The 26,799-nt window shown below is 37.5% G+C and overlaps 1 protein-coding gene across 1 annotated transcript in view; it reads right to left on the bottom strand.

Annotated features, from left to right (window-relative positions):
• Positions 1–235: 235 nt before the first annotated feature.
• ANKRD31 (ankyrin repeat domain 31) overlaps positions 236–26,799 on the bottom strand; it is a 68,252-nt gene continuing 41,688 nt past the window's right edge. The window contains exons 19-27 of the mRNA XM_075726433.1: positions 24,966–25,125; positions 24,398–24,498; positions 23,534–23,612; positions 21,293–21,389; positions 17,643–18,696; positions 15,280–15,420; positions 14,623–14,719; positions 11,174–11,371; positions 236–387 (exon numbers count right to left, since the gene is read on the bottom strand). Coding sequence (XP_075582548.1) covers positions 236–387; positions 11,174–11,371; positions 14,623–14,719; positions 15,280–15,420; positions 17,643–18,696; positions 21,293–21,389; positions 23,534–23,612; positions 24,398–24,498; positions 24,966–25,125 — 2,079 coding nt within the window. The remainder of the gene's footprint in view (positions 388–11,173; positions 11,372–14,622; positions 14,720–15,279; positions 15,421–17,642; positions 18,697–21,292; positions 21,390–23,533; positions 23,613–24,397; positions 24,499–24,965; positions 25,126–26,799) is intronic.

Below are 26,799 nucleotides of genomic sequence, written 5' to 3'. Positions count from 1 at the left end.
CTTAATCTTACAGCGCAAAATTCAATATTGACAGTTATCATCACCTGCTACAGAGTAATCCCCAGTTCCTTGTTTACCCAAACAATCTTTCAGTCCATTCCAAGTGCTGGGCAAATGACTTATCAAAATGACAGTAACAAAGCACTTAGTTCTAAAAGCTCAAATGTTTACTTTGCTCAAATGTAACAATGCTCAAATATAACAATGCAAAAAAATGTTACCACTCAAGAAGTCTTTAGAATCCAAAACCTTCGCACCCTTTGTAGAAACTCCAGTGCTTTTCCATTACAGGGCATGGTAGAAACTCCTCTTTACATACCATTACTATCTCACTGAACTGAAGAAAATGTGTCAGACTTCCACCTGAGTTGAACTGGACAGAAGAGCCTGTTGAGAATGAATGCAAATGATTACAGTCTATATTAGAGTAATGGAAAGCAATCACTGGCACTCTTATCCAGAGAGGTTTTGACAGCTCATTAGAACCACATAAGCATTAGAGATCCCTAGGAATCTGTAACGCGTCCTAAGAATCTTGTAGCGTAAAGCCCCGGCCATCTTACCAGTATCTCTCACTTGCACCCAAACTTCAGTGAGACAAGGGCAATACTACACTTTGTGGTGCTCAGGGTGAGAAGTCAACCATCCTGGCTGCTTCCAATTATGAAACAGGAAAATGCCGCTGTTCTTCAGCATTGCTTAAATTTCACATATTATGTCTACGAAGGGTTAAGTTTAGTGTACTTCCCCAAAATTAAGGAATGCTTCTCACAGGGAATGCCCTTTCTACAGCCCCCAAAAGACCATATAAAAGTAAGGTGTACACCTGTATACAAGAAATTGCAGGACTGAACAATGGGTATTTGCAATATTTAAATATCTGCTGGACTGAAGCAACTATTGTAAGACATAAACTTCAGGCACTTGTGACAGTGCAGGAGAAGCTGAATTTTTAGTTTTCACTGTTAAAATCAGTAACAAAGTAACACAGTAAAGATCCAGCAGTAAAAAATGTTACATTTTCTCATAACAGCACAGACTCCAAAAGGCCCTTGCCACTGTTGTTTTCAGTTACTTGCTTTTGTTCCTCTTTCATCCACGCTTTCTCCCTTTGGTACCCTTGCACAAAATATCAGAGCTGCTGAGCTGCCACAACCAGCCCCACGCAGAAACTGACAGTGAGGGCAGAATTGTCACATGTAGCAGCAGACCTTATGAAGAGAGGGAGGGCTGTCATGAAAGTAGGGGCAGCCTCTGTTTAAAAAAAAAAAAACAAACCCAAACAAAAACCAGTGCTCAGACACCACTCAAATGTCTTGAGAAGCAAAACAGGATAGGTATTTCAGGATGATTAGATCAGTCAAGATAAATCCTTGTCAAAATGCAGAGAAAAGATGTCTGAAGGGACACCAGTTGGTCATTTATCTTGCACTTATGGTTACCATGTGCCATCCCAAGAGTTTGTCTTTCTATGTTACCACATTTTTCCAGTTGTGTCACCTACACTGATTCCAAAATGCAAAATATATTCGCTAAACTGACATCATCGTTAGGTCCCGATGCTAAAACTATCAGTCTATCCTGTAGGTATTAGATTCCATGCCTCGGTGAGGATATCCCTGCCATTTCCTGACTTCCAGGAGCTCACCACCCAAAGCAGCAAAGTGGCAAATTGCCACTAGAAGCATGAGGTCTGTGTTCAGAAATGCAAATACAGAGTCTTGTGCGTGAGGATGCATGTTGTTTCACGCCCATGTCATTCACAGCAAAACTTGTGACTCCAGTGAGAACACAATTGCATGCAGTATCTTAGGCCCTCAGTGCATCTTCAGTATGCTTGTGCCATAACACAGCACATAATGGAACAAAAAGCATGATCTGATGTCTAGGGTATATGAAAGTACCTCAGACTGTAACAAAGATGGGCAGGCTGAATACAAGTCCCACCCGAGAAGTTATATCATGAAGTTCCGCACAGAGTCTTTATCTCTTACAAAGGAGCGGTCAGTCACACCAGAAAAAGTCAACTTATACACACTCATCTTGAAGTGATGTTTCAAAGGGCATAAACAGGAATGCTTGGATGGGAAGTCACAAAATAGTTTTAAGGACACCTTCAGGTAACAATGATCTTACTTGTAAGTCTGGGAATTTTTTTATAAAATAAACTGTCAGAAACTGAGTTGAAACATTGTCATTAATACTGAGTCTATAGTGACACGACAGGCATGACTTCAACCTCTTCTGATTTGTTGAAAAAAGCTTTTTTGTCCTGAAATGTTGACATTTTGTATGTAAGTACAGGAAAATTTCTTGGCAAGGTCTGAAGTACATATAACATCCTGTTCTGAGAGACCATAATTGGAGAAAAGACATTCATTTCTTACTTTGGAAATGCTCCTCTCAGCACTCTCACTGCAATATTCTACCTTATTTACTAAAAATTCTCAACTCATTTGAAAGTGTAATAAAGATATGACCAAATAAATCTATTGAAATAACTTTTTTCAGCAGTTGACAGCTCGCTTTGTCAATTACTTTGGGTCAAATTAAAGTTTTGCCTATTGGGATTAAGATTTTGTAGATTCAGTATCAGCATTCTACCATAAATACAACTTTAGTTGAGTGAATAATTAAAATCTCGACTCTCTCTAATCTCTACCTTTCACTAATTTTAGAGAACAGTCAACAGTTAGCAAAAGTACAGTAATTTATATATCCCAAAGCTGTCCTGCTCAGTTCTGACATCACTGTTTGATATCAAAGTTTCCATATCCATAGACAATATTTTTTCCCCAGCAGGGATGGATCAGTATTTGAACATTTAGTCCCTGTTCTTCCTCCATATTCTGACACAGCTGACTAATGTCCTCCCCATTTCCATTTTTCTTTCTCAATTCTTTTTCCCTCTTCTCTCTCCCTTTGTTTACTATTATTATTAATCTTTTAATACCCACTTTGATGTTTCCATCCTCCCTTCTGCTGTCTGTTAACTCTCATCCCCTTACAAAAGACCAGCAGTTTACAGACTGTAAGGAGCAGAGAAAGGCTCCCATACTGCTATCCAAAACTCATCTTAGTGCCTCAGGTACAGAAGAAAGCTTAGCAAGGTAGAACACACAGGCAGGATCTTTCTCTGCTTTCCTACCCTTGCTGTCCTGTTAGGTGGTCTCAGTTTTCTGCCATCTTCATGAACTACAAGATAAAGTATCAATCAGTTACAGTATCAGAATGAACTTTTTTTTCCATAAATCTGGGGACAACACATGTTGACTCTCGGTACTTTTTCCATCCTGCTTGCCAATAGCTTTTCTGTCTTTGTTGGCATCTATTTTACCCTTACAGTTTTTAAGCCATTCTAAATGTGTTGCAACTTGTGTTTCCATTTTGTTACACCTTCACAAGACCTGTCTCTGTGGCAGATAAGAACTTGGAAATTGTATTTAAGGAGAATTCCTGTTAGTGGCGCAACTATATAAATGTCCGACCAGAATCTCCATTGCATGAAGGTTAGTCACCGAAGATTGCCACTTCTGTGCAGAGACACCATTCTCTGATCATTCCAATAGCCCCTGAAAGATCAGTTTTAGAAAATGGCTATTCTACCAGTACCCTCCTTATTTTTTCCAAGCAAGAAAGTGCTGGAACTATCTAGAGATATGGTTAAGCATTTTATAACTATTTTACTTCTGTAAATTATTTGTAAAAGGAATTTAAATGCTCTTGCAGTTTAAGCCACATATTTGAGTCAATTTACAGGTATCAGTAAATCCAGTTTCAATACTTCTGTAAAACGGGTAAAGATTATTATCACATCTGAGGGAAAGCCGAACTGATTTGCAGTATCTGTGGCAAGATCAGAGGAAATGTTATTCTTCTGACTCAAACAGATCAGGTTCAGTGCAGCTAGTCTGGATGTGGGCTACAGATGTGTAAGCAAAGAAAAGATCTAAGAACAACACACTTAAAGGTGACAGCATTTGATCTAGAGGGCCACAAGGGAGTATTTAGGAATAAAAATCTGTCTTAAGAGCTTTCAAGTTTCTTGCGCCTTATCCATGCTCCTCTCAAGAACTTAGAAACAGAGAAGACCAGTCACAATCCAGGAGTCCCAAAAGGCACTGTCCATTCAGACCAAGTAAGGTCTTAGAACTGACAGCCAGCGCCTTGCATAAACAACATTTTTGGATCCTCCGACTCCTTTTAAAAGGCTGCTACTCAACTAGAGCATATGAATTCTGTCCATGCTAGTGGCAATTTTGAAAAGAACTTTTCTTTCAGCTGATCGAGACCTGGCATCTTCGAAAAAGAGATGTCTGTGGATTGTAAGACTGTATCTGTCTCTGACAAAATACGATGCTTCCCTGGTAATTCTCCCCCGCCCCCAACTCAAAATGCCTTTGCATTTCTCCAGGTCTCTCCACAGTTCTTGATTCACTTCATGTGATACAGATCTTAACTCTTCTTTCCTCCTGCGAATGCTGGAGTCCAAGGTCTCTGCCTTTACAAGCCAGTCAGTAAGGAATGATCTTTTTCTAACAATCAGACATACCATGCCAGTCAGGCACCTGAAGTTAAGGTGTCCATCCCCTAAAAGATACAGGCCAGCAGGGATTTTGGTTAATTGCTTTCTGATCCTTTGTGTCCACCCCTATCCCAATTTTGAAAGTACTTTTTCCCTAAGTATTAATTTATCAAATGATCCTAAATTACACATGCTGCGTTTTTGGTATTGGTAGTTACGACCCTTTGAAAAAAATCAAAGGTTATTCATAACATCTTATGAAATAAATAAATAATTTTAGTTCAGAAGCTACCTAATGGACTAGAATGACCAGATACTTAATAGCATAGCTATAACAGTACCAAAAGGACTTAGAGCACCTTCTAATAGTCCCTTAGCCTACAATTCTTTCCTTCACATATCAGACATGACTCACCATTTGTAGGTTCAGTTCATCATTTTCTCAACTAGAATTTGTATAGCAATAACATGGAACTTAATTCATACTTTCACAAATAATTATTCTATGCTGTTGCTTCTAGATATAATGCCAGATTTGAGAAAGTAACATTTCCTCCTACACTCAATAAAGAAAGGTATTCCTCAGAAGTTCAATCTTCCTTTTTGTACTCCAGTGAGATTGGCAAACGCAATGTCATAAAGCAGAAGAAAAGATGAGGTGTCTAGAATAACTCTTCTTTGAAAGTTATTTCATAACAGTGGCCTTTCTTGTTACCCTCTGTGTATCTGCATGGACAAAGGACTCACAGGCATGATTAAAGATCAAGAATTCATGCCTTCTATTCCAAAGCATCAGTTTCAAGGTTTATGCTGAGATCTCTTTAATTATTTTATGTTTCATGTGGCAGGTAGTAATGTTCTCACAACATGGACCTGAAGAGTTATACTTTTTTGAGAGATACAGTTAATAGTAAATCTTTCTGTTTCTAAATGTTTGAAAAATGTACAATATTAATAACACTTTATAGCTTTCTTGCAAGCATTTCCTAGATAAGTCATATAAATACAATATATTATTCCCCATCAAAACTTTTGCCTACATCATAATCTTATACAGTAACTGTTTTTTCTCTTCTCCTTGATAACATTGGGTATATGCCTGTTAGCCAGTAACAAATACTTTATATGATATGATACATTCTGAATTATTATTCTTCACAGTCCTTGGACTGGTGTATTAAGATATTGTAAATTTTTAATTTCGCAATGTGGGGAACTCAAAACCTCCAATCTGTTACAAAAATCCATCAATGTTACAATAACCTATCAGGGAATCAAGAGAACAATTTAAATCTCAGTGGCTCTCACCTTCTTTAGTATAGCTGTAACATCATTTTTCCCTCAAAAGGTGAGAGAAGTATGATTGACATACATGAGAACACCAATCGGGAAATAATAGAATCATAGAATGCTTTGGGTTGGAAGGGACCTTGAGAGATCATTGAGCCCAACCCCCCCGCAGTAAGCAGGGATTGAACCTGTGAACTTGGCGTTATTAGCACTGTGTTCTAACCAACTGAGCTAATGTATACAGCCTCCCATGAAAGTAACTATATTCAAGATTGAATTTAAAATGAAATAAAATATAATAAGTACTTTAAAAATAAAACATAATGGCTGATTCCATTTTTCTCACACATACATTTTTATACGGCTGTCCAGATGGCCTCTCAGTTTCTGGATTAAGTCAATCACTCTATTTAAATATCAAATTACCGAGTTCAATAACAACAAATGCATTCACTAGTATCCTTTATTAAAAGGCAGTAAGATTGCTTTAAAATGATTCATAGGGGACTATTTCTTGCTATGACTAGCAGAGTGCACGTTCCCACCATAACTTTGTTTCTTTTAAAACTTGCTATTTTGAGTTATTATTATTGTATACTTGATTATAGAATGATTCACTTGTATACACATTTGGAAGGAAAATACATGGTTCTCTACAATTATTTCTAACCACTTTAGAAAACCTGAATTTAATGTGCCAAGATAGTGAATAAGAAGCAGTTCCAGGGCCGACCTTGGATAATTAAAACCAGAACACTTTAAAATTCTTTCTGTTTATAGCATGCTGAGATACAGATTGGAAGAAACAGAAGACAAAGTATAAATAAAGTTTCAGCTCAGGTCAGAACACCTATATGATAGAAAAAACAATAGCTCATGTTTTTCATGCACTGGCAAAATCTACAGGAGCTGTGACTCATTTGGTGGGTTTTATGCACAGCCTCAGAGCAACTTCTAGAGCCTTCTCCTAGGCTACTATCATATGGTGATTTAAAGACTAAATTGTTTTGTTTAGAAGCTTTGTCCCAATTTTGTTAAAAGTCACTCCTGAAAAAAATAAGACAGAAGCATAATATAATCTGAATGCTCACCAAGGTAAGATCATCAGGTACTCTCCTAAATGCTTTCATTTGACATTACCAGAGTGTGGAGTCAAAAAAGTCTGTCTTCTCTCTGTTTCAAGCAAAGCAGTAGGTGAAGCCACTGCCTCTTGAAGCTTGCTGTTTATCACATTGGGTTTCATCTCTTGCTTTCATAAGTAAGACAAGAAAAGACAGATGTGTTCTAGGAAGATTATTTACAACAGTTCTGTTTGTCTTAGTCTTCTCTGTCTCGGACTCCATGGGACCACCAAAGCAGATGAAAACATTATAGTGCAGCTGATGAATTGAGAAGATGGGTCAGTTATCAAAGGATTTCTTCTACAACTTGTTTCACAAAGTCAAAAGGCCAGAAAGTCAGTGTTTAAATCTCTTGACTAGGAGTCAGCTTACTTACTTTTAGCCAGGCTTCTTAAGAAAACAAGGTTTTGGTACGCAACAAAGAGAGACAATGGTCACAAGTTTTAACAGGATTCCAACTATGGGGAAAGAAAATTCACCATGAGCATGGTTAAGCACACAAATATATTGTACAGAGATGTTGTGGAGTGTCCACCCTTGAAGATATTCAGAATTTGACTGGACAAGGCACCTTACCTAACTTGGAAGTTAGTCCTACTTCAAACAGGAGGTTGGACTAGAGACCTCCACAGGCCCCACCTAACCTACCTAATCTATGGCTCTGTGCAATCACACTGTCACCTAGTTACTTCTGAAGTGATTTGCCAGTTTCAGAAAAACCTGACTGACAGATAAGAAATACAGACATTAAATTGTTAGAATTCACTTTCATGGCATGCAGTCCTTGAGAGCTACTGCTTTTTTTTTTTTTTTCCTTTTCCTTTTTGGCCTCCCAAAAAGTGAATTTTGTTTGGCTCTTGCTGGCCACATAGCTCAACTTTTGAGTCAGTGATGTGACATTCTACCTTCTACCTTGCTGATAGTCAAATAAGAGCAGGTACAGGATTTTGGAAGGGAAGACTGTGCAGATGGAGGAAGCCTATACTTCAGTTATGGTATGCAAAGTTACTGGAAAATATAGCTTTGTAAATTCTGCTGACAGAACTATGTGCTTCTTTGTAAAGTAGGTAATTACCTAAAGCAAATGCCTGGAACTTTAAAGTACTGGAAAATACTTTTAAATATTTTGTATGCAAGCCATCAAGAAGAGAAAACAGTATAATAGCTGCACGTTGAGATACTTCTGAGATGGAAAAACGTTATGAATAGAAGTATTTGTCTACAATCTCACTTTGCTTCCAAAGTACAAAATACAAAAAATATATAGTTCATCTCCCTTTTACAGTCACATAAATGGGGACATTGTGTAGTTGGTGAATATTCCGCTATAGGTAACAAGGAAAACACATATAGTGGATGCTAGGATTTTGGTTTTGTGGGGTTTTTGGTTTTGGGGGTTTGTTTGTGGTTTGTTTGTTGGGATTTTTTTAAGCACTCCAAGTACTTCTCTTCTATATTATTATCGCCATTATTCATGGTGACAATAAGCCACTAGTTCAATAATACCCAATCAAAAAAATTCAGATACATGGAATCAAGCTCCTTTAAGTCATGCCATTTTGTTAAAAAATACAAATAAAATTAAACTTGGGGTTCTCAAGTTTATATCTTGACTTTTGAATCATTAAATGACATTCTTCATCTTTTCCAGCTTTCCTCCAAAACCATGAAGATAAGAATAGTAGTGTTTTCCAGTAGTTTCTGACATAATTGTCTGAGCCTAAGCAGAATCTGGGGCTCTGAACTGGAGCACTATGCAGCACAAAATACACTGCAAGCTTTCAAGAATGGGTAACAACTCTTTGCATTATAATTACATGGAGCTTTAAACATATCACAGGAAAATTACACTACAATGGGCTAGATTTGTTGTTTGGACTAATACCAAAGTAGTATCTTCAACCAGTTCAAAGATGCATATGAGGTCCTTCTTCTGAGGAGTTCACAATTTAAAGTCTAATGGAAGAATCTTGCAAATACACACATGAGATGTTTACTAGTAGCCCAATTTTACACCTATCTAGGAGGTACTGAAATACTTAATAGCTTGGTTTCATTCTACTGGAGCAATTCATTTGGATTTAAACGTTCTCCTGCCAAGTCAGCAGTTTCAGCATCACAACTTTGTACTGGTGCACATGACAAGAAGATAAGATTGACTAGCAAGAAAACTGGAATTAGTTACTGTTCTACCATTTTCCAGGACTAGTGAAGCCCAGAAAGTAAACTAGTTAAAAGCCAATTTATGCAGCTGAGCTTTACATTCAGAATGTATTTAGTGTGAAGTAAAGCAGCAATGGCACTGCGTATCTGAGTGGTTCTTTGGAACCAAATGTAGAGAGCGAACAAATACAGCAAATCTATCTATGGGCTATGAGGATTCTCATGTCACTTCTAAAGCTGCATTTAAGAGACTCAATGAAATACTCACCCCAAGACACTTGTTTTTAAAGGAATATCCTTCTTAAGTAGGAGTTTGATTTTCATACTTTGCTTTCAAAAAATATTTTTGGTCAGACTACAAAACCTGAAAAGCTTCTCCTCAGAACTGGATGCAAAAGGTTTGGGTTCTATAAGCTAGAGATGTGGAAACCAGGCTGGTGGTTAAATTTTTTAAAGGTTATACTGCATGTTAAACAGTTTCTTCCTTCAATTTACAAGGTAATTGTAGTAGATATAAACAAAAATGTATATATGGAAGAACATTTCTGTAAATTTCCAACTTATTGTTACTGTATTTTGAATATTTAATTTTGTACAATCCCCACACGTCTATTAGCTGTTATCTTTGCTACAGAATGACTCTACACTCCTGCTTCCAGACAGGATTGAGCACTCAGATAATAGGGTGGCAAGGACCATACGTGCTACAAGACCATTATCTTGGTAAGCAGAACTATAACTAGTAACTGTATTTGAAAAAACATGAACATGGCTGTTCATCTGTTCAGCAGAGAAACATAAGTCCTATGAGCCATAACCTGTGGTAACTTTTCAAATGATATCAAAGGGCAGCTCAACCTGGGACCTTTGGTACATAAATGTGAATACAATCTACTACACAATCTATTTAACTTTAAAGACCACCTCCCTCCAAATACTCTGCCCTGGCATTGAAGATACTAAGTCTATTTGCTTCTATTAAAAAAAAAAAAAGAAAAAGAAAAAGGTGGGATAACAAAGCATTTTCTGCATAGGATTCTCAGCTCTGGGGTTTACTTAATCCTTTGCACTGTAGCTGCAGGGCCTATGTATAGACTGCAGAAGCAAAAAGAATTGCTTTGTAGCGTGGACACACTTTCGGTTTACAATGGTTGACACTGATTAGGCACTTCACCTCTGATTTGCTTCTTACTGTCTCCCACAGCAGACCCGACTCAGCACTGCTACCCACTTCAGTGCAAAGTGTTACCTGACATTGGGCACAGTGGGGGTTAGAGCTGACAACTCTGACTTTGCACTGTGGTCAATCAGGGTCATCCCTCTGTGGTGTAATCAAAGGTGGTAGAGGCAAAAATACTAGGTCAAAGAGCAGTAAGCACTGTTCAAATTGTGCAAATATTATGGAGAGGGTTTAATGTGCAATCAACATAAAAATGTAATACTGAAAACACAAAGTTACTGGCTCAGTCAACTCCACGAAGATCAGAGCACCTTCAGGAACATTTACACTTTTCTCTTTAAAATACATGAGATTATTCAGCAGTGCTTTTGTATCGTATTTCTCCGTCTAAATCCAGAAGACATTTGTCTGTGCTATTATTTTGTGGAAACATTTAACTTAGTACATCAAATGATTTACTTTCATTAAAAAATAATCCAGGCACCAAGCCAGGAAACATGAAATTATTACTCTACCCTTAACTGGTTTAGTGGTAGACTTGGTAGTGTTAGGTTAATGGTTGGACTGGATGATCTTAAAGGTCTTTTCCAGCCTAAATGATTCTATGATTCTATATGGAGTTTTTTTGTTAAGTACATCAAAATAACAAAAATGTTTCAAATTGAACAAATTTGAACACAGGAAAGTCAAACATACTGAGCTCTGACAAGCTTCATAATTGGGTCATTTAGATCTATCCAACCCATCAGCAGAGTCATCATTTTTCCCCAGCACTCTTTCCCTCCCCACACAAATCAAATCCATGTCACCTACTTTCTTTTTCCTTCTGTATCTGTTGCATAGCCCTTGCACACCCCATAGGTTTTTTAGACAGTTAAAAAAAAAAAATCTTACTCTTAAATTCCCTGGTAACAGCTGCTTCTCTTTCAGTGCATAGCAATGTTTTCACAACTTCTGTTTGTGGCAAGGATGAGGTTTTTGGCTGCATATTGCTCAGGTCAAAGCTCCCAAGAGGCTGAGCAACGGAGACAGTACTGGGACTCTGACGGTACTGGTTGTGGTTGCTGGGGTCCCTCATGATAAAATTCTTTCCTGAGAACATAAAAAGATCAAGACAACTTTGTCCTAAAAACAAACAGTATCATTTAACACTGGTGGTTTAATGGTTTAATGCTCAGAGCAGTTACGCTTTTTCTTTTTCTTAAAGGTAAATGCTGAAATTTTCACTTAGCCTTACACCACATAACATGTTAAGGGCAGACTTTCCTCTGCTCCTTTACCAGTCCAGCTGTAGCTGCTGTAAGATGATTGAGACATTCTCTTTTTTTAAAATAGATGTCTTCCTTGGCAAAATTACATTAGATGCCACACAAATCTAACTTGAGAAGTAGCCTACTAAATGTATGTGTGTTTCACTGCTTGTCTCAAGGAAAACAGAAACATAAGATATATCACATATGATCACAGTAAAATTATTCTCATTTGCTTTCATGCAACCTTATTGAGCTCAGCTGCTCATTGTATGCTAGATACCTGAAGTAAAACTAACATAAACCTTCTGAAACAGCTCCCATGGTTCAGCCACTAAGAAATCATCTGAATTCCCCTGAAAACAATCTTTACTCCACACAACTTTGAGGTCTTTCATAACTAAAGGTGAGCAAGAGCTGTTCTAATCTTTATAGGTGGCTGATGGTTATTAAAGGCAGTAAGGGATTGACAGAGCACAAGAATTGCACTAGTCATGTCATTTTCCAAAGACCATCTTCCTGAAATTGCCATCTGCAAAATGAACGTACATATCATGCTTACTGTAACAACTGGATATGCTTTTATTTTAAGCCACTTTGCTGGAATTTCAATGTTAAATATCTAACACTGACATCTGCTCTGCAACTGACATCTGCTCCTCAGCTGACATCTGCTTCTGAATCCTTGTTATTCTTGGTCATTTTCGGTAAACATTATGTCATCATTACATGTATCAGAAAGCACAGAGGAATAAATTCCAAGCCATATAATCACTGTTTCTTCTGCTTTCCTTCATACAGATAGTCTAAAAGTACTGTTTATTTTCTTAATATTTAGTTTTCACTCAGACTTCAACACATTAATTCCTGCTTTCTGCTACTGTGGTCCTAGAAGAGACTAAAGGCTCAGACTCAAAGGGGGGACATAAAGTGAAATTTAGTTAGGATTTAGATGACTAATTCCAAAATTGTAATATTCAAAGCTTGTGTTAAATACCTGCATTGGTCTGGGACTGCTTTACTTCATGGGCTCCTCAAGTTTTTTTGCATTAATATTCCTTAGGTACCTAAAATTCTGCTGCCATACAAACCTGCAAAGACCTTAATCTCAACCAAGCTGAAAAGCTGGGACATTTCTTATGCTGGCAGCCACAGAACAGCAACTCCTTCACCTGTCTTGCCTAGGGAACTTGATTAGGGTAGCGGTTCTTAGGGCATGCTTCCTAAATTAGGCTCTATACAAAGTTCAGTGGTAGCTGCTTCTTTCTGTTAAAAGACAGCTAGATAAAGCCATTGCCTGTAGCATTTTCTTCTCTCTTCCCCATCCTCTTCATACAGTAGCTCAATGAACACTGAGCTAAGATATGGGAAGCTGGAAGGAGTGTGGGGGAGGGGTATTTAAAATAATAGCATTCTCCTCCAAAACCACTCAAATTATCATGCCCTAGTCTTCTTTTTTAACGATGCTCTGGGATGCATAGAAAAAAATTCAATTCATTAATACAGGAAGAAAAAAAGAAGACTGATTCTTTACAAAAGCAGGATAAACTTCTACTATAAAATACACAGAGGCTGCAATTATATTAAAGGGATAAAAGACTGCCTGGGAATGTCCCCAGGCAAACATCACAGCATAGCTCACATCCACACCAACAAGCTTTCCTATGCTTTCGAGCAGGCTTACTGCAGGCAAAGTGCCTGTTGGGAACAGCCCTTGGAACAAGCCAACTCCTGAAGCTGGCCTGGAAACCGTTTGGGAGCTGCCCAATGCCTACAACTGTTCTCACAATACACCAGTGCAGGTTAATCCTCTCCTGGAATGATTTAAGGCACAGTTTAATTTCCTACTATATATCTGGCCATATAATACCTGAAATGGAACTGAAACTGAGAACACACCGGCTTTCCCTCCCTCAATTTCTAACCTAGGGCTAATGGTTAGGCATTACTGTGATCTTAAATTACAGGTGACAAAAGAACCTCTTTAAATACTCTTTCCAAGATTACTTTGGGCTATTTGTGAAAAACAGGGGGAAAAAAAAACCCACTTAACTGATCTTCAGGCTGATTTCTGTCTGTCAGGAGCATTTTTTGAATAAATGGATTTCTCTGTTTTAGAAATTACAATGTTTATCATAACGTTTCCACAAAAGGAGTAATTTACAAGAACTAGTGAAATATTCAAAAGCCTATTAAAAAGTTAGGAGACTAAATCCATTTCAAGTCATTTATACCTGGTATAAACTTAAGTTACTGAAGTAGGGCAACGTAAACTTGTCATCTAGATGCTCTTAGCCTGAAGCAAATACCAGTAGAACATGGTAGTCTGAATATCAAATTAGTTATTTCAAATTATTAGCTTTTAAATTACTTTTAGTATGTTAAGAACAGACCAAGCCTGGTACCCCAGTTCATGTGAGGTGCAGTGTCTCATCAAAATAACGGAATCAGTCACAAAAAGCTTTTCAGACTCCAAGTGCAACTGGGTGTCAAAGGGACTTGGGTTTCCCTGGGAACATATTACTTATCAAAATTAGGCTGAACTTCTTAAGTCTGCCGGGCAGTTCTGAAAAAATTGTTCAATGTCATTTTGTCATATCAATGCACTCTGTATCTTAAAACTGTTTATTTTTAGAGAATTAAATACTCCCCTAGTTATTACTATTGCTTGGGCATACTGGGATTTCCACCAACACAGATTATTTAATGTGATTTTAAGAGGTACATGCGATTAAAACTTAGGCTAGTGTATCGGAGATGCCAACATAACAAAAAAGCATTAAATTAGCTTATTAAACACTTTATATATTAAATATTTTTAATGTAAAATGTTACATAAATATTTTTTACATACCAGTGAGTCATTAGTAATTATTCTCATCACACAACCAATTTATGGAAGAAAAGAAACGTACTTTTTCAGAAATCATGTGTAAGTTCTGGCACTATTTTTCAAGCCCAAGATCTGCGATAAGCATGTAGCTCAGAAAAAAAATCAGAAAGCAATAGAGGAATTTGGGAATTTGAGCTCTTTAGAAATCACTTTCTGCTGCTTTCAGTCATGGTGAATATTAGATTTTAAGTGGTACATACCCAAAGGCTCTCTTTCTTGTGATGGTAATTCCAAGTCACTAGAAACTGACACTTCTTCAACAAGAAATTTTGACAACTGTGTCCCAAGATATGTAACCTGTACAAACAAATCTAAATGGCTAACTGGTCATTTTAATTAGTGTTTTTTTCTGATAGGTGTAAAAATTTCACTTTTCTTACAAAACTGAGTTTACACACTTCACAGTCTAACCTGTGTCTGTCAAGATCAAGCAGAAATTCTGCCAATTTGAATTCTAAATGAAAAAAACATAATATAACCCATCTGCAAAGCCCTCTAAACTCTGCCAGTATTTTTGCAACATTTGTCCTTGACACCCTGACATTTCAATAAGCTTCTCCTTTTTATTCTAACTACCTTTCAGCTTTGTCCGTCAGTCTCTTAATCATCTTTAAAACCACTCTTTCAAAGCACTGACAGCTTACAGAGTGGGCATTCCACATTCTCTCAACACTCATGACTAGTTCATCACTGTAGAGCCACAGTTATGTAGCTCTTTGCTACTTATTCATTTAGAGTAAGAAGACTTTTTAAAATTTAGGCTTGTACCCTCTTTTGCTTTAAGAACAATAAGGAGATCCAGATTCATGAAATTTGTTATTGCCATTTATTATTGCTATTTTTAAAATCAGGGCTACCTTATTCCACGCATACTTCCATGTCACAGAAATGTCACTTCCTAGTAGGTCTTTAATCCACTGAACTGGATTCTGGAGTATTTGTCTCTTACTGGTTCTGATCTTGCCATTGTTTAAGAGCGTGGCTTTATGACTAAATTCCTGAAAAAGATAAATAAAGAAATAATTTTCAACTCATAAATTAATATCTGAATTAACATCCTTAAAACATGAAAAAGTGCTGAAGAACAATATAGCTGAAAAGTTGCAGCTAATTCTGTTTTTCTCTGAAAAAAGCTAAAGAATTTAATGCCACTATCATAAACTGTGGTATGTAAAATAAGAGGATTTATTCCACCAGAATAAGATGTTTTGGCCACACAGCACTACTGTCATAGGACAAATCTCCCTATGTGTGTTTATCAGAACTGTACTTGCATTTTAGTTCTTCTTAGACGTAAAAAAGCTGCACATAAATTATTTTGCAATAGTGAACTCAGAAACTCACAAGAGGCAAGTCTGTGCACCAAGACACTGTTACTCAAACACAATCTGTCTTACATGTGTGGAACAAAGTATGTCACAGTGAAATTCCAGCAGTGATTTAAAGATGAAACATATTTGCATAAAAACTTCACTTATGTCAAGGGACAACACTCACGTGTTTTAGGAGGAATGTGGCAGCCTTATCTTATGCAAAATTAAGTATAAAAGAATTTGTTATTACTGCCTCTTTGATAATGCTAACATAGCCCAGTTCTGCAAACATATATGCACATCCAGAAGCATGGCTTATAGCTGTTTACAGTTCAGTAAATTATGGTTTTGTTACACTGGTCTCAGTTAGGCTAACACAGCTAAATAACACAAAAATTAGCCTTTGGTAAAGTATGTTAGAACTTAGTAAGGTTGCTTAGCATGAGCAAGGTTAAACAATCCGAATAAGAGAATGATCCACCAGCAACCTCCTCCTACCATATCCACTGGCTTGGGGTGTCTATAAAAATCTAAATTAAGATGTTTAACCCAAAGATTTTAATGAATGCTCAATCCAGTTCACAGTTTCATAGCTTAGGTCTACAGCATTCAAACACTGCATTCTGCCTGCCCAAAGCTAACCTTAAGTAAGGACTATGTGCTAGTTGTATGTTGTCATCAAGTACATCTCTAAAATCATAAAGAAGGAGACTTTACTGATCACCTCCTCTCTGCAATGCAATAGACACTGACTTCTAAACTTCAGCTTCTCTAGCACTGTCTTCCAAGACATAAATGAGTGTCATTTTCATTCTAGTAAAACTCACTGACCTCTCTACACTCCAAACATCAACATTTCAGTACGAGTTTATAATTCCTTAAGATCCACATGCATCAAGCTGGTATCACAGATAACAGTCTTGAGAAATGACAGTAAGCATACTGCATTCTTCATCCTTCAATTCAGTCATCTTGAGGTTCAGAGGAATATTACATGTCCTTTGAAGAAGTGTATGTATATACCTATGATACGGCCCAACATAGAGGCTTGCAACTTACTCATGCTGCCTTAAGTTACAAAACACAAGACCACATGAAATGGCCACTCTCAGCAGAAAAGCCCTCCCGAGCAGATTATAGGTGCAGAAAAAGGAGTCTTTTCTACATTAACTACACCTGGTGAGTTGGCCGAAAAGAACCTTTCATGTTTTAATCAATATGTTGCCCTGGAAATTGACTAGCTCACAGCTGGGAATTCAGTCAATAATTCCATCATTTGCTCAATACCAAGCCAGTCACCTGGCAGCTGCCTTGCAAATCTGCTGTGTATTTGGAGGCACAGGGACACGCTCTCGTATTAAAAAAAGAGGGTTGTTTGGGGTTTTTTTCCCCCGAAACATGTAAAGACTGTAAACTATAGAACCAGCTGGCATGTAAGCAAGTAATTTTGCATATATTCATGTCTATCAAGCACTATGAAATCCTTGCTGTCACAGTTCTTTATTTGAGGGACTTGATAGCGCTTCCAAGAATCACATTAAGTCATAAAAACCTTAATGTTCCCACTCCTTCCAATATGAAAATCAGGTATTACACAACGTAGACCAACCAACAATTCCACTCTGGTTCTAGCAATAGGAGATGTTAACAAACTGATAATGCAAAGTTAAACACACATTTTACATATACAGTATTCTGGGTGTTAAAATTATGGGCTGACAGAAGACATCATCCATAGCATTTTTCTTTAAAACTCATAAAAGATTATCGGTAACCAATGAATAAAAATTTTCAATAGTAAGTGCTGAAGATGCAGAATAAACAATGAGAATTGCTGTTTTCCCATTTTAGTCATGGGTTTTTTTCATTACATGCTAATATTAACACTATTATATCTCAACAATTACCTGCAGTTTGAATTCTAAAACATTTTCTCCTGGCTTAATCCTTCCCAATTCAAGTAGATCTATCAACTGAAGCTTTCTCCGATTTTTTGTTCCATACCTCACTTGTTTTTGTTCACATCCCTGATTACTATAGCTCTGGGAAGATTTCTCACTGAGGTTCACTGGATAATCTGTATCTGAGGCAAGATTTGTAAGCACTGAGTTAGCATTAAATGATTTCACACTACTGCTACAGATCATTTGCTGCAGAGTATTAGGGAAGTTCTTTGTAGATGTTGACAAAACTACTTGCTGTTGCTGCTGGAAAGCTTCTTTCTTATTTACGTATCTGTGTAGATCCTCATCTGTAAGAACCTGCTGGCAGTCACTGCCTGGCTGGCAGGCAATGTTATCGACAATAGTGCTTCGGGGTTCTACAATGTTTAATGCATTGGTCACTGAAGTGGGATTTAAAGACTTGTTTCCTTGTTGTGCAATTGCTACACAATCAATGTCTTTTTGCTGTGAGCAGTTTGTTTTAGCAGTGGAAACAGTAGGTTCTGAAGGCAATGTCATCATTTCTACAGCATTTGTCAGTGTTGACATGTTGTCGAAGGGATATCCTCTTACGCTGTTTTTGGATGCCAAAGCATGATCAGAAGCCTCTTTGCTTCTAATTGCTTCTTTATTTGCTCCTGTCTCATCCAAGCAGATGTGTGGATGTTGGCTGCATTCCTGAGCTGAAAATCTATTTTCTAAAGAGAGATGTGCTTCTACTCTGTTTCCATTAGGCATGCTGGCACCAAGCCCCATACTAAATGTAACTACATCAGGACACATGATTTCATCAGCAGTTAAACTTTGTCTTCTGTCATTTCCACAGGAAATAACCAAGTTTGAGATTTGCTTCTCTGAACGTGATGCACTGAACAATTGCCTTGTTTTTCTGTAATTCTGTATTTTCTGGACTAATTCTTCCTGATTTTCGGCAACAGTTAACAGACGCTTTTGCCTAGAAGCAAAGTTAACTAGTTGTTTCCTCAGTGCTCCTTTTTTAAAAGATTCCACTGAAGCCCTATAGAAAATAAAAAAAGTAATAATAAGGACACCAGAGTTACTGTAAACATGAAATAAAAACAGTTTAATGGACATAACCCACTAAGAACAGGAATATGTTTCAAAGGACTCTGCCAACACCTAAAATTTGAACAATCTTTTTATCATGTGTAAAGTTTATCGTTCAAATCCCAGGCTTATGCACAACAAACTGCAGAAACCTGTCTAGAAGTAAGATGCAAAGCACCAAAACTTCAGTAATAGCCTTGTCCTGCTATACCATCCTTTACTCACAGAATTGAAACTGGGTCTGTATTATCACTGGCTGCTCTTTTATCAGCACAAATCACAATAGTTCACTGAATTCAATGCCTTTGCAGCTCTAATTTGGAGCCTTTTAAAATGAGCTCAGGATGAGCTACTGAAGGACGGATACTATCAGAAAGCTTTTACTGTGTACACAACAAAACGTTTTGTGAAGCCTCAACTATAATACCACATGACCGTTAAGAAAAGAGGACAGAGCACTTCAGGATGTTGTCTGTTAGTTTGGGAATGTCTCTCCCTTCATCAGACCCTGCTCCCTAGCTGAGCTGGTCTCCCTGTGAGACTCCTTCCCTGGGTGACTACCTCCTTCCTGCTGGAAGGGAATTCCTTATTTTCCCCACTTCCTCTGGCACAAGAGCCACCAGCCCAGCATAATACTCTTTTCTGCTAATTCCCCCTCATGGGACAAGTGATTGCACTACCACTCTGGCACCATGCTGGGAAGACAGAAGAGTACCACAAGGTGCAGGAAAAGGAATAGCAGCATGGTTTGCTTTTAACTCCACCCACAGCAGAGCTGCCATGCAAGTAACAACATCCCAGTCCCAGAACAGAGACTGTTGATGGGATCAGGACAAAGGTACAGCAAGACTAGTTGGTGCAAGAAAAGGACAGCCAAACCACAGCGTGGCAGTATTGGTGTCTGTACTGTGATATTGCTTGCTATCACATGCGTTTAGAATCCATTATACGATCAACATAGCAGCATATAGTCGATGACTGATATGAGTAAGCCTTGACAATTATGGACTCCTACACAGGCCAGTGAGGCTCCACACACTTTTCTAGCAGTGTTTCCTCAGGGATGTTTTTTTGCTTTATTGCTATACAGGTACAGAAGCAGCTGCAACTGAAGAGGCAAAGACAGTGTGACTAAAATGACAAAGGCAAAGTAACCTACAGTCACTAACAAATATGATGCTTTTTTTTTCTCATTTTTCTTAGGTGAGAGATACATCTTAATACCTTCAAAAGAACAGACAGAAATGGAAAAGCATTAGTATTATCTCTCCCTGGGCCAACTAACTGAACAACAGAAATATGGAAAATATGGTGATGCCTCCTGATCTTCTGTACCTTTATGTATTGTGTCACGAAAGATTATACGCTAATTAGTTAAAAATAAAATGTTCACCATATAAATAATAAAAAAGAAATTTAATGTAATTTGGCATGTAGCTCATTACTGTTGATGGATAGCTGTTGCATTAGCTGCAGGGTATCTGCAATACCCAGAAATATTTATCACTTCGCTCTGGAACACAGTTTCACTTTCAATATCAGGAGGCAGATAAGTTTGTGTAGATATTAGTTTTACCATTCTTGTTTCTTAATTCAGTCACTAGTTTGTTCACAGGGATGATGTGGAACACTAACTTATCTTCACATAAAACCCTCTCTTTTTTTTTTTATTATGTGTGTCATGTATGCATCTTACATTTTATAGGTGGCAAAATGGTCTGTGACAGAAATGCTTCAGTCTCTTTGCTCAACCAGCCTATATGTTTTGCCATGGAACTACCTGAAAGCTGTACACTGTTGCTTTTACACAACCAAATGAATACTGCTCACACAAACAATATGTAGACATCCTCATCAGATGGCCTAGAAGCATCCACTGAACACAATGCTACATTGTTAGCTGACCACTCACCACATGACCAGCCTTCAGGTAGTCCCTCTTAAAGGAAGTAAATAGAGGCCTTGTGAGAACTAGTAGAGCAGGAAGCTGACAATTCACATAGTCCACGCTCATAATGAGGTGAGCACTCCCAGCTCACATTTGACATGTCCTCACAAAAAAGTAACGTCTGCAAGCATGCTTCAAGCTGTTGCTCTAAATGGCTCTTGTGGGCTGTTGGTTGAACACTCCCAATCTAGGGGTGCTAAAGAAACAAAACCAGAGGCAGGGACACTAAAAGGAGTGTCTAAGTTGCTACTGCTTTCCTCCATGATGCTGCAAAAGTAATCTAATTGCTCAGTACCTCCATTTCCTAATTTCTGCTTGGGTATTTTTCCACACCTTTTGTAGGTTCACTACCTAATTTCAATGCTCACTGTGTGCACAGTAACTGATTAGTATGTGTTAGCTAAACTCTGAAGTTCTTCCTCAATGTAAACACACACTGGAGGCAGCTGAAGCCAATATGGATGATGCTTCTGCAAAATGTGAATGAAAACCACATAGTTTTACTTTCACACTATTGTATGCTAACCTCCTAACAACCTCTGTCACTACTGCTATAAATAAAAGCTTCCTATAAATACAACCCTTGTATTCTACTTACCTGTATTTTTTAACAAGGGTATCCCTTTCTGTTTTCTGTTTTGCAAGCAATTCATTCAAAGTATCTTGCATCTGAGACAGCCTTTGGATATACACATCTGTCCAGTATTTTGATATAATTAAAATTGATGACGGCAATAAGAGTAGAAAATAATTATAGTAATAACATTTTAAATGTAGCAAATACACAGCCAAAGTATGAAAATATTGTTACAGCAGTACCTTATACTGTCATGCACACTGATAGCTCTTTACAAGCAGACTACTTTAAATGACATTCTTCATAGAAAGAATTAAATGCAAGTTCAACTTAAAAGGAAATAGCCCGAGTACTGGAAAATTTTGAAGTGCAAGTGCGTTGTCTAGGAAATTACTAAGAGAACAGCACAGATTAAAGAACTGTCCTATGGATGATAAGTACTGAAACTTTTGAAGTTCCTTGTGTTGCAAAGAGCTACATAACATGACAATTATATGTGAGGCTACCTGCAGATGTTACACAATCTTAAGAAGGTGGCTAAAACCTGTACGTTTGAATATTATAAAATAGTTTAATGAGCTTAGATTGTTCCAAGTTACATATAATGGTAAGACATATGTATCATAGTTTTATATAGTTTCAAATCCATATTACAAAAGAAAATGAATTATAAGTTGTCCCTTTTTGTTAGCTATATTTTCCTAAAATAAGAAGAGCGATTATAAATTCTTCTTTATATGCCCTATCTCTTAACCATACAACATAAGGGAGATGTCAGAAGTCATGACCAGCAGATACCACTGGGGAAGTATGCTAAACACGTAATCTAATTCCTGAAATTCTAAAACAGGAAATATGAGCTTTCCATAATCATGAAAAATGTGAAATTACAGGATAAAAATGACATTTATAAAATGTTTCCCCAAACCTGTTTCATAGTATCTACCAGTATTCCCTTACTTATTAAAATAGAAAAATATGAAAATGCTGATCTTATTAAGGCACCTTAACAGGGAATTTGAATCTATTATTTACCGTAGATTGTACTGCATGCAAAAACCTTAAGGATTTTATTCTATGTACAGGTTTGTCAATGTACTTCTATGTCCTTGTTCAGTCTTGTGCCTCTTCGCAAGTAATAACAATGATTTAGTTTAAGAGGTGCTAGATTATTAATGCTTTTATCAGTAGTGGCAACAGATCACCACGTTCATTTCTCTCATAGCCCTAAACAGGCAAAGTCTGATAGTTTTATTTTGCTCTTTTATAAAATTGCACTGATCTCTGTCTATAGGTTTCTGCCTATAGTATCATTTACCTGCTTGTCAAATATTTTTCAAGAAAACATATTGCTTTTAATTAACAGTTCATACACCATAAATTTGAGATGGAAGCTATAAATCTGCATAATTCTATATTACACATTTATTTAAAAATTGACTTTTAAAATTATACTTTAAGGGATAAATTTACTATTTTAAATATAATTTGAAACCTCCACCCTATATTCAGGAAAACAAACTTTAAAAAACCCCTTCCGTTCTGTCAGGAAGCAAAACTGTTTCATGGGCATGAGCTGCTCCAACGTAAACAGCCCTTCCTACATGGCAAGGGCAGCCAGGAAAAGAGACTTTGGTCAAAGGCATTCCTGCAGCAAGATTTGCCACTTGAACAGTCATGGCACAGACACAGTAGACTCAGAACTGCTACACAGCACCAGCACCATGATCTCCTAGTTAGTCAGTGTCACTTAGTAGGCTCTTGAGATTAATCTGAACTGAGATGTGATAGCCTAAGACAAATTACACCTCCAGGCACCAGCATTTCTGAAACTGCCCATCATCCACAGTGCCTGCCTTAAAGATTTCTCTTTTTCCCCTCATAAATTATTTCAGGCTCCTGAAAGTCCAGCCACACTAGAATGAAAATGCTGGATCTGTTACTCTACATAGAGACATAGCTGTTCTTGATCATGGAGGGACTCATGTACTTGTAACTGAATGATGTTGCCAACGGTGTGAATTCTTATCTAATGACGCCTTTTTATATGATTAGGTTGACTTGAAACACATGCTTCCAAGTGGCATGCTTCCCTTTTTGTCATCATACCTGGGAGCTGTTATTAAAATCTTATTCTCTGAAGCTGTATTTTCCAAAGGAGATCTTAAAATACATTATGTGCAATACTATTTTAAAAACAATTATATTATCAAAGATATTTACCCCTCCAAAAAAAGTGAAACAATTTGAACCTATGTCTACCTGCATCTTTGGAAGTTCTCAATTCAAGTAGCAGCAGTTCTTTTTGCTTCTCTTCTGCATCTTGTATGGCAGCAACAGACTCCTGTTAACAAACACAGAAATGATAGTAAGAAGTAGAGTCAAGTGCACCATATAAAACACAGGCCATGTTGTGTGGCCTGCAGGATAATTATTGGTGGACCTAAGTCATTCCAGGCAGGGAATTACTGTGTAAAGGCAATGGGGGCACTGGCAAGACAGACATACATAGTGCCAAGGGTATGCTCTGCAAGGGGCTCTCACAGCCTGGTTTTGCCCACGCATTCAAACTAGTCCATGCTCAGAGTCCCACCTCTGAGCGCACTGCAGGGATTAGACAGTGAATTTCACCATGACAGCATCACCTAGACAATGTAGACATAGCCTACAGATACCAGCAAGAGCTCTCCTAACATACAACTTGTGCAAAAATCCTCCTGGCTGTTTTAAATTAAGATTAAACAATTTCTAAATACCTTCATTATCATGAAGAAAAATCACTACTCTTTCAAAGAGCCATTTTGGAAATGCAATGAAAAGCCTCAGGATTCCTGACCTTTTTTTCTATTCATATAGGCTATAAGAAATGTATGTAAGTACTGACTACTGTTTGCACAAAAAATGTAAGTGCACAAGAATCATGAACAGAGAGAAGTGATAATATACACACTTACATACTGTAAACCACAGCTTATATACTGTAAGCCTCTGCATGATGCTGGTTTTTACATACATTCTAAGGGGTTAATTATTTAAATGATATTTTTATGTTATTCAGCCCATAAATGACACTATGCTGTACTACACTGTGAAGCAGTTTAACAAAACTCTATTATCTATACTTACCACACTGTATTTCTCATGTTGTGGCTCCAAAGCTGCATCATTTTTACAGTAGTTGCAACAATGAAGTTTTCTTCTCCTTGACCTAGAACGATAGTTCCTCTCTCCACAATTAAGGAAAAATAAATAGAATTTAAAATGAATTTGCAGAAGCATAATAGGTTCGATTAGCTACTATAGGTTACAAAGATGCAATGGCAGATCACATCATGAAAAAATATCTTGTATATGCAAATAAGATCAAATTTAGGTAGCATAAGGAAGTAAGTCTCCAAAGCTACCACTTTCAACAACACAAGGCTCCTGTGAAGGGAAATATGGATAACAACAAAAATCTGAAGTGCAAAATATGTCCTTATACCTCATTCTCTCAGGAAAAAAAAAAACCAAACCCTTATGTATCCTATTTTCTGAAAATAAATAAATAAATAAATAAAATTCAGTAGTTAATAGAGTTAAAAACATCAGTGCCAGGCAATATGCAGCTGCGTAAATCAGCAACATTCTAATGTACAGTTTTTCCTTAAGACTACAGGCTAATCCTATGATTTACATTATGAAACCAACATACCTGTAACTTCAATAGTCTCAACAGGAAGCACAGAGTTCATAGCACTGTAAGACTTCAGCACTTCTTTCATTTCATCATCACAAGCTTCATCCAAAGCACATTTCCCTGAACCATCCCTCTCACAGGGATTCGCTCCATGCTGTAGTAGAATCTTGACTGCCTATTACATAGGCAGTCATATTATTATTATTTGCATTGTGATAATTCTTGTTGTGGATTTATAGTACAACTATATGCATTGTATCTATCATAAATCACAAATAATAAAGGTACAAATAAGATACTCTAAAACCTGTCACACTTGCAATCCTAATTAAACAAACAAGCTTAACTGGCTATTATCAACACAGACTTGTATCTTGCACTTATAGTTTTTCCATTAAAATAAATATTTCACAACTTGTCATTAAACCTACCATCTTTATGGTATTGTTAGGGAGAGCAATTACAAAACTTCCTATATCTAAATTAAAAGGAACTGGTCAACTGTATTAAGACCAAAGTGCAGAAAAGACGTGGATTTTTTTTCTTTAAGTATTTAATAGTGGTCTTGTTTTTTGGTTACATGCACTGATTATTTTTTCCTAATTCCAAATCACTTGCAAGTCTCCTTAATTGTAAAATGTGGAAATGAGATTACTGGTGTCAGTGGAATCATCTACCCCCTAAAATTCAGATCATATGGAAGTGTTGATGAGGTCAGAGCTTGGATGGTAAAGAATTTTCATACATATGGTTTCTCATCTTTAGCATTTCTTCTTCTTTCTTACATTCAGAGTGCTGTTAAGTATCAGAAAGTATCAGAAAGAGAATACTCTCTGCAAGTTCAGATTCTTCTCCATCAGTTTTCTCCCACCATACTGAGTAAAAGCTTACATGTTTTCAAGAAACCTGCTGATAGTTTGGCACCAGTGAAATCATCCCCTTCATTTTATCTTTGCTCACAGAAAAGATAAATGTGATGAAATATCAGCCCTTCTGCAGGAATAGAAGTGGTATGTTTGAGCCAATCTGGCATCACCTTTTTACACTCAGTTCCCTGGAACTCACTGTGCCAAACCAGCATTTTATTTATTTATGTGCAGCTCTGGGCCCCACAATTTAAGAAGGATGTGAAGGTCCTTGAATGCGTCCAGAGGAGGGCAGCAAAGCTGGTGAAAGGGCTGGAAGGCATGTCCTGTGAGGAGTGGCTAAGCACTCTGGGCTTGCCTAGTTTGGAGAAAAGGAGGCTGAGGAGAGACCTCATTGCTCTCTACAGCTTCCTGAGCTCTTCTCTCTGGGATCCTGTGATAGGATGTGTGGGAATGGTTCAGAGCTGCATCAGGGGAGGTTTAGACTGGACATTAGGAAGCATTTCTTTACCAAGAGGGTGGTCAAACACTGGAACAGGCTTCCTAGAGAGGTGGTCGATGCCCCAAGCCTGTCAGCGTTTAAGAGGCATTTGGACAATGCCCTTAATGACGTGCTTTAACTTCTGGTCAGCCCTGAATTGGTCGGGCAGTTGGACTAGATGGTCATGGTAGCTCCCTTCCAACTGAAATATTCTATTCTATTCTATAGAACCATAGAATAGTTTGGGTTGGAAGGGACCAGTTAATGAAAAAAAATGGTTGATTTTTAAACAGCAGACCTAGGGTTTTTTTCTTTACAAAAAAGAAATTTTTTACAATGAGGGTGGTGAGACACTGGAACAGGTTGCCCAGAGATGTTGTGGATGCCCCATCACTGGAAGTGTTCAAAGTCAGGCTGGATGGGGCTTTGGGCAAACTGATCTAATGAAAGATGTCCCTGCCCACAGCAGGGGCTTTGGACTAAATGATCAAATTGAGAATGC

The sequence above is a fragment of the Pelecanus crispus genome, chromosome Z (assembly GCF_030463565.1).
Source record: "Pelecanus crispus isolate bPelCri1 chromosome Z, bPelCri1.pri, whole genome shotgun sequence".
Taxonomy (NCBI): Eukaryota; Metazoa; Chordata; class Aves; order Pelecaniformes; family Pelecanidae; genus Pelecanus; species Pelecanus crispus.
Note: the sequence above shows the minus strand (reverse complement) of the source record. Positions and strands in the feature narration are given on the sequence as shown.